This window comes from Ceratotherium simum, chromosome 16 (assembly GCF_057802395.1).
Source record: "Ceratotherium simum simum isolate JZ-2026a chromosome 16, ASM5780239v1, whole genome shotgun sequence".
NCBI classification, from domain to species: Eukaryota; Metazoa; Chordata; class Mammalia; order Perissodactyla; family Rhinocerotidae; genus Ceratotherium; species Ceratotherium simum.
Genome location: NC_141915.1, coordinates 62502826 through 62515919, shown reverse-complemented (window position 1 = coordinate 62515919; position 13094 = coordinate 62502826). Strand labels below are relative to the sequence as shown.

At 49.6% G+C, this 13094-nt stretch overlaps 1 protein-coding gene across 7 annotated transcripts in view; it reads right to left on the bottom strand.

The window, feature by feature from the left end:
* The window catches only part of TBCD (tubulin folding cofactor D), a 202786-nt gene that overhangs the window by 56864 nt on the left and 132828 nt on the right, over window positions 1–13094 (bottom strand). For all 7 annotated transcript variants that reach the window (XM_087441863.1, XM_087441861.1, XM_087441864.1 and 4 more), the window contains 2 exons: window positions 8114–8199; window positions 2267–2347 (listed from right to left, as the gene is read on the bottom strand). In XM_087441863.1, coding sequence (XP_087297989.1) covers window positions 2267–2347; window positions 8114–8199 — 167 coding nt within the window. The remainder of the gene's footprint in view (window positions 1–2266; window positions 2348–8113; window positions 8200–13094) is intronic.

The window sequence follows — 13094 nt, the reverse complement described above, 5'->3', positions numbered from 1 at the left end:
AATTTTTTAAAATTATGTTTATCTTGATATATAAATTATTTTTGATGAGTATGTCTAAGTATCAGGAAACTTTTAAAAAGAAACCCAAGACAATGGACCAATACCTCTTAAAAATGTATACTATTAAAGTTCATGAAAATTCTGTAAGGCTCCCCATTTTCCATGAGCCATGCATTTACCAGAAAGTTGGAGAGACCCTATTTATGAACTTTTAGCTAATCCAGGCCAAAGACAGACAGAAAAAGACAGAAATATCTCTATCTCTGAAGAATCATAAAATAATAAGGTCATAATCATGCTTTGTAAATCCTAACATTCTAGAAAATGCTAGCTGGTGTTATCATGAGGATCTTCAAACCTGACTGAAAGTAGAACTAGACAAGATTTTCCCTCCATTCTGTGATTCAGACATCCTGAAAACTTCCAGGTTTTTAGAGCTTATTCTAAAAAGATTTCCATAAAAAAAAATATTTAATAAAATTAATAACAAAAAAAGCCATGAGAAAAAAATAGAAAACAAATAGCAAAATGACAGGCATAAGTTGAACCATGTTGATAATTACATTAAATGTGAACGGACTAAAGAGCTCACACAAGAGGCAGAGGTTGTCAGACGGCATATAAAAGCAAGACCCAATGGGACGCTGTCTCCAAGAGAAACAGACTGAGAGAAGACAGGCGGCAGCCATGACAGAGCTGAGTCGCTGGGGCGGGGCTGACCTGAGGCCTGCAGGCCAACCTGGCCTGAGGCCTCTTTTTCTAAGGACCCAAGCTAAGAATGATTTATACATTGTTCAAGGGTTGTATAAAGAAAAAACAATAAAATACATGGAAGTGACTTAAAATATTTACTCTCTGGACTTTTAAAGAAAAAGCTTGCCAACTTTCAAGCTATAACAATATCAAATTACACTTTAAGACAAGAAATCTAACATGAAACAAAGAGGGACATTTCATAATGATAAACGGTTGATACATTAGGAAGATACAAAAATTACAAATGCATCTGCACCTAACAAGAAAGCCCCACCCAAACACGAGGGAACTGACAGAACCGAAAGAAGACGCGGACATCTCAGCAGCGCTGGAGATCTCAGGAGCTCAACAGTTTAGTCTGAGACCACAGGTGATACATTTGCAATTGTGGTTTTAAATATCCTATTGACTGAAAAGCTAGTGGAAAAGGCAAATTAACTAATTTCTCCCGGGTTCGGTTTATAGGATCTTGGCTCTTAATTATGAGAGTTTTTGGTATCGTATCGGCAGTTAGGCATCAAACGTCAGACACTTGCACAAGTCTCAGGAAGGTCACCAGCAAGGAAAGCAGGAGAGGGGCTCCTGGCGGGTGGACTGCCCAGCTCGAGGGGCACCGAGATGCTTCTATTGTAGAGGTGCCCACTCGCAGAGAGAGCCCACCTCGGTGCATGTGCCCCGCACACACTGGACCCTTCACCACACGACAGCAGTTAACAGACACTCTCAAGGCCTTGGTCCTTGCAGAAGCTGGAACACATTCCCCAGCAGATCAGAAAGAACTGTCAGCAAGGAATACCCACCTTGAAACTGGGATTCTACAGTCCAATCTAACGAAGCTACTTAATCCATGGGCAGGTGCTGTTCCTCAGACCTGCCATCTGCATCCACAGCCACACCAAGCCTCCCTACGAGAACATAATCTCACCTTCCCAGAGGTGGCAACAGCAGCCAGGCTGATACTGTTTATGTTCTAGATTACACTCGGAGCCCTCCCCTTTGAAGAGACACATTTAACTGCCTATGAAATGCTAACATACCTTGAAACTGCCACGTAATTAGGAAAAAGCTATGCAAGTCTGCTCGGCTGCCAGGAGACAAGTGAGAAGATTACAGACCGGAGTGGCCACACAGAGCAGAATCGGGGTGGGAGGCTGTGGCCATTGTTCCTGCAGCCTAAGTTCCTTCAGTCCTCAGGAGGCGACCTGCCCTCCATGACACGCCAACACAAGAGCAGCCACGTGGGAACATTTACACACCCAAGAGACTTCACTAAGGTCTCCAGAAGCAAAACCGGAGACAGACTATTAACCAGCACATCACACATGAAGACCGGAACTTATGCTACTTCTCAAAAGTTATTTTAAAATATGAAATCTACAATGAGAAAATATACTCAAGACTTAAAGCTCAATTTAATCTCTCCTTTGGAAAAAAAATATGAATTCTTATTTGACAGATAAGCTAATAAAAGACACAGCTATTTAGACAAACACAAAAACGCAAAACCTACCCATCCCAGTGGTTGATCTTCTTGGCAACCAGGTGGTCGACCATGGGTCGTGTGTACTCAGGAAAGCCAGCAATAAACATGCTGAAAAAGACAATATTTGGAGATGGTGAGCATGCGGAGGAACAGGAGCTCGCACGCATCACTTGAGAGAATGTACTTTCAAAAAACAGTTTGGCAGTTTCTTATAAATACACAGAAAAGCCCTTATAAGTATTTATCCAAGAGAAATGAAGATATACGTCCACGTCAAGACTTCTAAGTAATTTTTCACAGCAGCTTTATTGATCAGAGCCAACAACTCAAAACAACCTAAATGTCTACAACAGATGAACTAACAGATAAACTGTGGAACAGCCACAGAAGAGAAGACAACTCAGCAACAGAGGAACCAGCCACCAACACACAACATGCCCAGAAGCCATAAAGGAAGAGATCAGTACATTCAAACACATAACCAGAGAAGAGAAATGTCTGCCAGGAAAAATATACCATAAACAAAGTGAAAAGGTAAAAATATCTGCAACTGCTACCACAAGAGACTTCCTTAAAATAAAGGAGTTCTTCCAATCAGTAAGAAAATACCACCAGAGACAGTTTATAGAAAAGGAAATAGATGTCGCTCAGACACGTGCAGTGAGGTTCCGCCTCATTCACAAGGGAAATGGAAAGAAAACCTTTGTCCATCTGTCAGACTATCAGTCTGGGGGGTTGGCAGCCATTGTTGGAAGGATCTAGAAGCATCCTGGGGGCAGCATTTTGGTGTAGCTTCTATGGGCAGCGACTGGTATCGTCCAGGAAATTTAAAACCCTTTGGTCCAGCAATTCACCTTTTGTTAATTCATTCAGATATAACCACACAGGTGAGAAATGATTTACACAAAAATATTGACTTCACATGGTTCATAAGAGCAAAAGACTGGACAGACGCCAACGGCCAGGAGGAGAGACCTGCAGGTTACACTATACATACAGATCTGGAACGCTCCAACGACGCTTCACAGGACAAAGAGAAAAGCGCCACACGGATGTTGCATGTAGCATGTTGTAGATGTGCTCTGCCATGTGTGATGAACACATGGCGCTCCTTCTTATTTCTGACAGCTGAATGTCACTATCTGACCAACCCGCTGCTGGTGAGCACTTAAGTTGTCCCAACTGCATTCACCATGTGCCGCCATTCGGCGTGGACGGACAGAAGTCAATAGACCTACACACGTGACGTGAACCAATTCTCTCTAGAAGACATATGAAGCTGGCGACAACCCCAGGATGGAACCGGGAGGAACCAGGGAGGAGAGCGGAGATACGGTTTTCCCTGAACTCTCCTCTGCACCTCCTGAATTTTATACCACACACATGTATTACCTATTCCAAAAAATGCACTTTTACACTTCATGCCTCTGAAATGCCCAACACTCACATATGTCTAAGCTGCCACGCCATCCACATAGCCCCGCCATGGACTTAGCCATCACCCACACGTGTTACTCGGCGGCTGAGAGATGGCACAGTGAGCCAAGAAGGGGGAAATACTATTTTACACAGATCCTGTGTGGGCACATGTGTGCGCAGACACGCAGTGAACACGGGTGTGGTGTGGACATGCCTGTGCCATAAGTTGTGAGATCTGGGAGAGTCGAGTCAGGGAAGGTCTTCGCTCTGGATACAAGAGAAAGAAAAGCAGAGGATTCTCCACAAGCAGGTAGGACGGGGAGCCCCTCTAAAGGCGGTGAAACAGCCTGTGAGAGAGGCAGGAGGAAAAACAGAAGTGGAGCCGAGACATGATGCCCAGTCCTGCGTCACCGAAGGGCCCCTGGTGCCACCCAACAGAAAGACCCACCCCAGGCCAGTGTCCCAGAGCAGAGCAGGATTCCAGAGCAGCGGCAGAGAAACGACCAGTGGCCTCAAGGGAAGAAGCCAAGGGAGGTGGCCGCCTGAGTTCTAGGCCGAGCTCCGGTACCAACCAGTGGCTGACCTTGGAGAAGACGTTCTGCTGGAACCAGCAGCCCAGGCAGTGCCCAGCACGTCCTGAGCACTCAGGTCTGCACGGAGGCCAAACTCGAACCAAGCGGGGAGTCCGCCAATGGGCAAAAGGCGAGGAGAGCTAAGGAGGGCAGATGACCGCAGAGGCAGCAGGGTCAGGAGGCAGGGCGGTGGGTGACGAGACTGCAGACAGATGACGGGGTGGGAGGGAGGGGTGAGGGGAAGGCTCTAGGGAGTCCAGGACAGTGAGAGCTGGACTAAGGTGACAGCTGAAGGAGAAGCAAGATGAGGACCGTCTGAGGGCCATTAGGAATGCAGACGTGACAGAATCAGGTCACTCAGCGGATGTGGGAGTGAGTGAAGGAGAAGCAAAACTGAGCTGCCGCGGGCGGCGGCCATTTACCAAGTCAGGAGACAAGACAGGACACAGCTCTGGGGGATGCCCGAGTTTGAAGAGCTTACAGGACAGGAACGTGCAAGATTGTCACAAGCAAAATATGACAAAATGTGTTTTAAGAAGGTCATGGTTCTGCAGACGTCAGAAATCTGTTAAGGAAATTTACAACAGTACTAAGATAAACCAACAAGAAATGCTAACGACTGCGAGTTACATCACGACAGAAAACAGCCCAGCAGATGCAAGGAGCCCCCTGTGTTCACATGGAAGGTCAAAGGGCCATCAGCCGTGAACGGGAGACAAGCCACGGGACTCCCACTCGAGGATGCCACTCGGTGGACGACTGACACTCAGGAGCATGAGGAATCGATGCTGCCAAATGAAAGGACAGCTCACACACAATTCCACCAAATGGAATTCCAGAAAAGGTCAACTCAGGGACAGACGGTGGCTCAGGGGCAGCCGGGGCACGAGGGGACTTCCTGGAGTGTCTGCAGCAGTGGTGACACATCTGCCAAAACCCACGTTTTAAACTGGTGAATTGTACTACATGTAAATTACACGTAACAAAAGAGGTGTGCAAAAAGAAAGCTGAGTTTTTAAAAAAAGGTTTTGTCTTGGGAACACACAGGATACTGAAAGGACAAGCCTCAGACTAAGGGAAACTACGTGCAGATCGTGCCTCTGAAAAAGGACTTATATCCAGGATATACCAAGAATTCTCAAATTCTCAATAAGAAGAAAACAACTTAACCCAATAAACAAATAGGCAGAAGATGTGTCCAATGAGCCCATGAAAAGATGCCCAGTGTCCTCAGTCATGAGGAAAAAACACTGCAAGAGCTCCTCCTGCACATCACAAGAACGGCTCAAGTTAAAAGACAGACCCACCAAGGGCTGGCGAGGACGTGGAGGAACCGGAACTCGCCTGAGGCCAGTGGGCAAGAAAATGGGGCTGCCACGTTGGAAAACCATTTGGCGGTTTCTTAAAAAATAAGGATCCAGCTGTCGCACTCCTAAGTATTTAAGCAGATAAGTGAAAGCACAGGGATGTTCATGCTGCTTCATCTGTAATCGCCCCAACAGGAAACACCCAGATATCCCTCAAGAGGCAAATGGGCCAACAGACGTGGTCATCCATACAGTGGGGTACTGGTCAGCAACAAAGGAGCAAAGGAATTGTTAACACACACAGCAAGGAAGAACCTAAAATAGTACGCTAAGCGAAAGAAGCCAGGACAATAAAAAGGGTGCACGCCATATGATTCCATTCACGTAACTAGAAAATGCAGACTGATCCAAAGAGACAGAAGAGACCAGGGTTGCCCAGAGGAGGGGCGCAGGGGAACTTTTGTGGGGATGGGACTTTTGTTACCTGGGTTGTGGCGACAGTCGTACACGTCAGATTTATCAGCATGCACACATTAAATACATGCCCTTTCCTGTGTGTCATCAGCACTTTAACAAAGCTTCGGAAATGAAAATAAAGGTAAGACGTCTGCTGGCCCTCCCCCGACACCTGGCTGCTTCCAACCATCTCCGTCCCTATGTGTGTCGGAAACTCCAGTGTCCAGAAGGATCATCTAAACATCGGGTGACGCATCCTCTCAGACATGCTGGGAGCCCCTCACGTTCAGCCTGTGCCGCTGAGCACCTGATCGTCCCCAGGACCCACAGGCATTCCCCCTACCAGTGTACCTGCTGCGGGTGACCAGGACACCTCGGCTCTCGAAGCCCCTCCTTGACAAAGCCGACTCGCTGCATCGGACCCACTCTCCAGCCCGACCATCCCCCACCTTGTCAGGGCCACTGACCTTCCCCCGACCATCCCCGGCCTCGTGAGAGCCCTATCTTCTTGCCTCCAGTTACCAAAATGTAGCCAGAGTGATATTCAAAGTGCAAATCTGACCATCAAACTGTTCGATGACCTCAGGACAATCCACACCCCTCACTCTGGCTCAGAAGACCCCCATGCTGGGCCCTGCTGACTCAGAACCTTCCCTCGGGGGCTGTTCCCCCCACACCAGGCTCCCTCGGCACACAATTCCCTCCACCTCGCAGTCCAGGGTCGAGGGGAGAGCCCCCACCAAGTGCCTTGTGGTAACGGGGTGCAGCCACACACCCTGGTCCCCATGACCGCCGAGGCTGTCCTCACAGACCACCTCTCGTCCATACTGAGTACACAAAACGCACCGTGAGAGGACATGCCCTGAGCAAGACTTTTTGCAAAAGTCTCTACAAAATGCAGACAACAAACTACAGGTAAGTCTTAGAGCAGCTTAGAAACCTAGTGACAAGAAAAACATGCCAAGGCTAAAAACCACTAGTTACTTTACTATGAAACTCAGAGAAAGACAGTAGGTTCTCCACCTGAAATATATGTTCAAATATTAACAACCAGCGAAAACAGGAAACAACTGATAAGGCGCAGAAGGCCATTAAATGCTGAAGACAGATGGAAAAGATGCTAAAAATACAGACGGTGTGTTCAGTCAGATTCTCCCTGGGAAAGAGGCCAAATGCTACATTTAAAAAAAATCTGCCCATGCTGGTTATGGAAAAATATGATTTCTGCATGGTCTGCACAGCAGGGTGTTAGAGAATCTATCCTGAGGATATAGAATGGTTAATAATTAAAAAAAAAAGCATTGGGCGTGAAATTTCTTCTCCCAATTTAAGGCAAATAAATTAATTCATGAAATCATGCCCTGTTCGTACTGGTGTTGCAACAGGTTAATAAGACAAGGGAAGCAATTTCCCCAGTACTTAAATTATGTAAGTAAAAGTTCTGATGTGATTTCTGCAAACTGCAGTTAGGAGTGTTAAATATTTATTCCTTGACCTGACTTCTCAAATACCTCCTTCTTACTCATAAACAACCCAGAGATAACTTCAACTTCAGAAACACTATTTTACTAAAGCAGATAAAGAAACACAGTCACTTCTAATCCACGATTTCATTCTGAGAAACTCAGTACATTTACGACATCCAGTAGAAGAGCCGTCACTCAGAAGGCAGTGCACACTTTTGTCCCATGGCTATTCTCTGTAAAGGACCAAGCCGCCAAGAGAAACAGCACTACTCAGACGGGACACTTTAAGAGAAAATGTTCATCTCAAGTTCGTACGCTTGAAACTGTTAACACCTCTTTAAGACATAAGCAGACTTCTCACAATCAGACCCCAAAGCTCCCTCCAGGCCACCCCCAAGCTGTTGCTGTCCCTTTGGATTAGTTTGATTTTCTAAAGTTTTATGTAAATGGAACCATGCCATATACACTCTGTCCAATCAACGTGAAACACACGTTTCAATAACAGTTTCCAATTCCATTTTTAACTTGTCACACACAAACTATATTTACTCTTAGTGGATGTTCCAGGATGAAGGAAAAAAATGGTGGCAACAGACTTTCCACATCGAAATCAGAGACCGTTATATTAATATCGTGATAACTATTAAACCTCACCTTATGACCAGGAAGCAGTTGGATCTGTTACCAACAGCAAAGTAGTCGGCCGTGGTCAAAATATCAATTCCATGAGGGAAAGTGCCCTAATGAAAAAGTGGAAAAAAGAATGAAAATGATTTGAATGAGTAACGGCATTTCCAAAAGCTCAATAATCACATTCACACACATTTACATTTATGCAAAGAGAAAGAGACACGATATAAACTGACAGCTAAAACTATACGCTACTTAACTGTGCTCACTCAAGAGCTTTCCAGTCCAGTGCATTCCTGACCACCCATCTTGGGCTGCACTAAAATTATCTGAACCACCATTAAAATTATTTGAACCATTAAAATATTTAATTTTTTTCAAACAACTCAAACATTGCAATTTGAAAATGTCATAAGAGACCTTTCTTTAAACCACACAACAAAAAAGACATCAAGTTTCAACAGTATTAAAGCCACTGATTCCACCCAACCTGCGCCCCATGTTGCAGAGAGCCCCAGCGCTTGCTCAGAGGAGCAGGCACCTGCCGGGTCTGTGAAACCTGGACGAGAGCCCACCTCCCACCCGGCCGTCCTGAGAATGAAGGAGGCCCCGCGTGGGGGCCTGAGAGCCGACACCTAGCAGCAGACTCTGAAATGGGCAGTCGGGGAGGGGCACCCCCACCCACACCCACAGACACTCTCCCAGCCAAGGCCCAGCCCCCAAGTCTGCAAGTTACTACTGATACCACTGTCTGTAACAATATTCGAAAATCTGCAGACTAAATAAACTGTTTTCTAAAAAGATATAAATGACAAACTCCCAACCAAGGAGTGAAAGGCTTACAGCCCTCAGCCACAGAAGGGATGTGAGGAAGGCTTGGGGGACCGCCCGCCTCTGCCCTCTGGTCCCACAGGGCGTCCTTCCTCACTCCAAGAGCTAGCAATGCCCAGGCCACGAAGGAAGTGGGTGTAAGCTCCCCGCCTGGAAGTGGGTGTAAGCTCCCCTCACGCGCAAAGCAGGCCTGAGTCTGAACTCAGGCATCGATAACCTGCAGCAGCCACACTGCCACGTAGGACAACACACATTTGCTGTTGTGGGAACAATGTCAGAAACAGTAGTCTGGTTCTCAAGCAACATGTAAAAGCCATTTCGTCTCACAACCCAGCTAAATGCAGAGGAGAAACCGCCCCCCATCCCAAGTGGGTAGCCAGGACACTCAAGTTGACCCCGACTGCCCCAAGACACAGAGCCACTCCAGGCTGGTGCTCCTCCTCCGCTCCATCCACCGCCAGAGCCTGCCCCTCTCTAGGCCAGCATTCAGACCCCTCCTAACACCTTCTGTACTCTCCTCCATCCTGGCACCTGACCATCAAAACCTCATATCTCTGTGCAGCAACACTGTGCATAAACATCATCGTCCACACAGCTCTGAGCACACGGGCAGAGCCACCGGGTCCAGTCATGTCCCTGCGAGAAGGGATGAAGTGGACAGAGGTAGCTCGTGTTCCAGCAAGTGTCTCCCAAGGGTTTTGCTGGGAGCTGGGCTGGTAGAGGTGCCGCAAACCTCTACCTGAGGCCACAGCCTGGGCTTGCTGTATTTCACTGTGAGAAAGGAGAAAGGAGCCCACACCTGACAAAGGCACCATGCGGCCCTGCAAGGTGCTGGTCCTGCAGCTGCTGTGTGGCTAAGGCAAGGGCTACGGGCAACGTCCAGAGGTGGCCCAGGACCGGGTCCCACAGAGAACAAGTGCCCACGACTCACGACCAGGACAAAGCACAGTGAGGGGTCAGGGCAGGGGCTCAGCCACCCTGCGCCACAGTTTCCTGAGCTGGAAAAGGGCAGAGGGAAGGCCTACGTGTGAGCACGCCAGCTGCACAATCGGCACTGACCACGAGAGCAGAGTCCTGGTAGTGGCGTTACCAGCAGGGTTAGACACAGAAGCTGCTCATTGCCCCTTAACCAACAGGAGGCCCCTGAGCAGAGACCACCTCCCCCCAGGAGAGACCCTCTTCCCGGGAGTCCAAGGCACTCGGGAAAGAAGGGAGCCCTTTGCCCATTCTGTGGGGGGTGTACAGAGCCATACCAATTCTGGTGTCAGGACCTGAGTCTCCAACAGGCTAGGGTGAGCCTGGACAGAGAAGTCGGTCCCCCAGCCCTGGGCCCTCCACCAAATCCCTCCTGAAAATTTCCCTGTGCAAAAGTCAGCCAAAGGCAGTGTCTCGTGCTTGCACCCCTGGACTCAGAGGACATCCCATCCAGGGGCCATGGACGGCCCCACCTGCCGCAGCCACACTCATTCGCTCTCCTGCTCTGCAGCCTTGGCATCCTCCACCACAAACACATCGTAATAACCGCATCCCAAATCCGTGCATTAAAAATGGTCTGGTGGCATAGGGGTTCAGTTCGCGTGCTCCACTTCAGCAGCCCAGGGTTCACGGGTTTGGATCCCAGGCGCAGACCTACACCGCTCATCAAGCCATGCTGCGGCAGCCATCCCATATACAAAATAGAGGAAGATGGGCACAGATGTTAGCTCAGGGCCAAAAAAACGGTCTGGCCCAAACCCGGGAGTGACGCTCCCTCCCCGCAAGCGCGTCCCTGTTTGCTGTGGCAAGGTCACATCATTCTTCTCCAACATTCCAGCCAAAGTGCAGGACACTGCCGCAGGTAGGCGCGGGCGCACGCTGGGCCCACACAGGGCTGCACTTCTCTCAAAGGTGTGTCCCTTAAACACCCGTGTGGCTTCCCCTGACCCCACACCGCAGTGCACGCTGGCTTTACTATAAACGTCAGGGCACGGAGACAGAGATGAGTTGGGTGGGGGACACGCCCCGGGAAGGTCGGCTCCCAGCTGCTCCTCTAAACTTAGACCACAGCTCGAGGCCTTTCCTGACGTCCACTCCAACCTCCGTCCCCCACACAGGGGACATGACTCAAATCCGACCACGCAGGAACCAAGGCAACCCCGCTCCAGACTGCTCTTGATCTTCTGGACTCGGGGCAGCTCTGGGGCTGGGCTCTGCCAATGGGAGGCTGTGGGAGCTGGAGGCTGAGTGACACCCAAGGACACTAGGTCTCAGCTCTCTCAACGGTTTCAAAGGAACACAAATTCAAAAAGTGCAGGGTGTGGATTTCAGTTCTTTTGACCTTTCCAGATTGCCCTGGCAATCCAAGTTTCATTTGGACTCATTTTGGCATCAGTTTTGGCCTTAACACTGCATTCCAAACTGGACACCTCGCCTCCCCACCAGGTCTACTCCACACGCACGGTCACAGCTCAGCCCCTGCCTATTTGCAGCAGCATGGCCACAAAACCTCCAGCTACGCCGCCCCTCGTGCTGTTCTGTCGCCTTTGAGGAAAGATCAGCAGGTCAGCCACCTGAATGGCCACCCTGACCAAGGCACGCTCCTCACCTCATCATGGCCGCCCTCTACAGCCCTGTCCCACCGGCCCTGAGTCCCCACTGACTCCTGTCTCTGCTCCCACCCCTCGTGCTGTGGGACCACTCACCAACAGCGGGCCCACGTGGTGGGAGGCACCTCCCGACTGCCCCCAGCGCCCCACCCTCCAATCTCCTGCTCCCAGCCCAGTGATGAGCTCTGCTGGGCTGGAGGCAAGAACCCAGGGGGGCTTGAGCCCCCAGGAGGATTCAGAATGCCTCCACTGCAGCACAGCCAGAGGGCCCACCAGTCACTGCAGGCTTCTAAGACCCCCACGCGCAGGCAGGAGGTGGAACCGCCTATCACAGCCGGGCCCCCTCCTCAGAGGAGCACAATGTCCCAAGGCAAGCGTGAGAGAAAAGGCAGCGGCTCGCCACAGGAGCACCAACGGCCCAGGCCCTAGGAAGGAGGTTCAGAGCCATGGCTCTCCAAGTGGATCCCAGGATCGTGTTAGAAAACTGCCAGTCCAGGGCACGCCTCCAGGTAGAGAACCTAAAACAGAGGTGCCCCCAGAAGAGTGAAGTGCAAACCAGCACATGTCCCCTGGCTAGCTGCAGAACCCCAGACTGCACTTCCTCCCTGTGCTGTTTCTGGGGGAACTTCCCACCCTGAAGTGAACACAGGCCTCTGGGTTCAAGACAGCGAGGCTGGTTCTGCTTCAAGGATCCCAACAGACACAGGGGCACCTGAAGGGCAGACCTCGGGTGCAGTCCCTGTTGGCACATTCTCCTCCCAAATGTCCAGGCACAAAGTCTGGGAAGTCTTGTGATTTATCCATGGCCTCCATCTCTCAGACACCCACCTTTCCTCTCCTTTCCTCCCTCCTGAGCGAGCCTTCTGCATGGGACTCCCCTCAGGTCCTGCAGCCTGACTCTGTCCCCTAAGTCCCAGAAGCCCATCATCACTTGTCCTGCCACTGTCATCTCCCTCTCTCTTGGCGTGTTCACCTCTCCCCATTCACCCCTTCTGATCAGAGCTCAGCTCATCACCCCCCGAAACATAACCTCAGGTCCATTCTCCATCAGGCTGGCCACAGATCCCGGAAGGGGGCCATCATCATACACAGTGAATAACTAGGGGATAAAGGCCACCGTTCCCAGCAATGGCTGACCGGTGATGAGAGGTTCAGGGCCAGGGGGCACGATGACGCTGGCAAGCATCGAGAGGAGATGTGGGGTTGACAGCTTCTGGAAGCTGGCTCCTACCACACATGGGACAGGCAGGGGTCATGTCTCTGTCACTGTGAAGCCGAGCTCCTCCACACACACCTCTCCAGTGACCACAGGCAACTGCTGAAATCAGGCAGCCCTCAGCAATGCATGAGGCACTGATTTCTGACGCATGGGTAAAATTTCTTACACATTCAAGTTTCTTATAAAACATACTATTAATTGTTTAAAACTTGTGTCAGCACTCACCTGAGTCACGTTATGAGCGAATCGGTGACCAGAAGTCACTGTGTTCAGTATTAGCTTATTCTAGGTAAATTCTTTACCCACATCTGACAAGCAAAAAGATACTAAGTTTGCAGCTTTCAATATTTCTACCTCTAGATCTACAGGA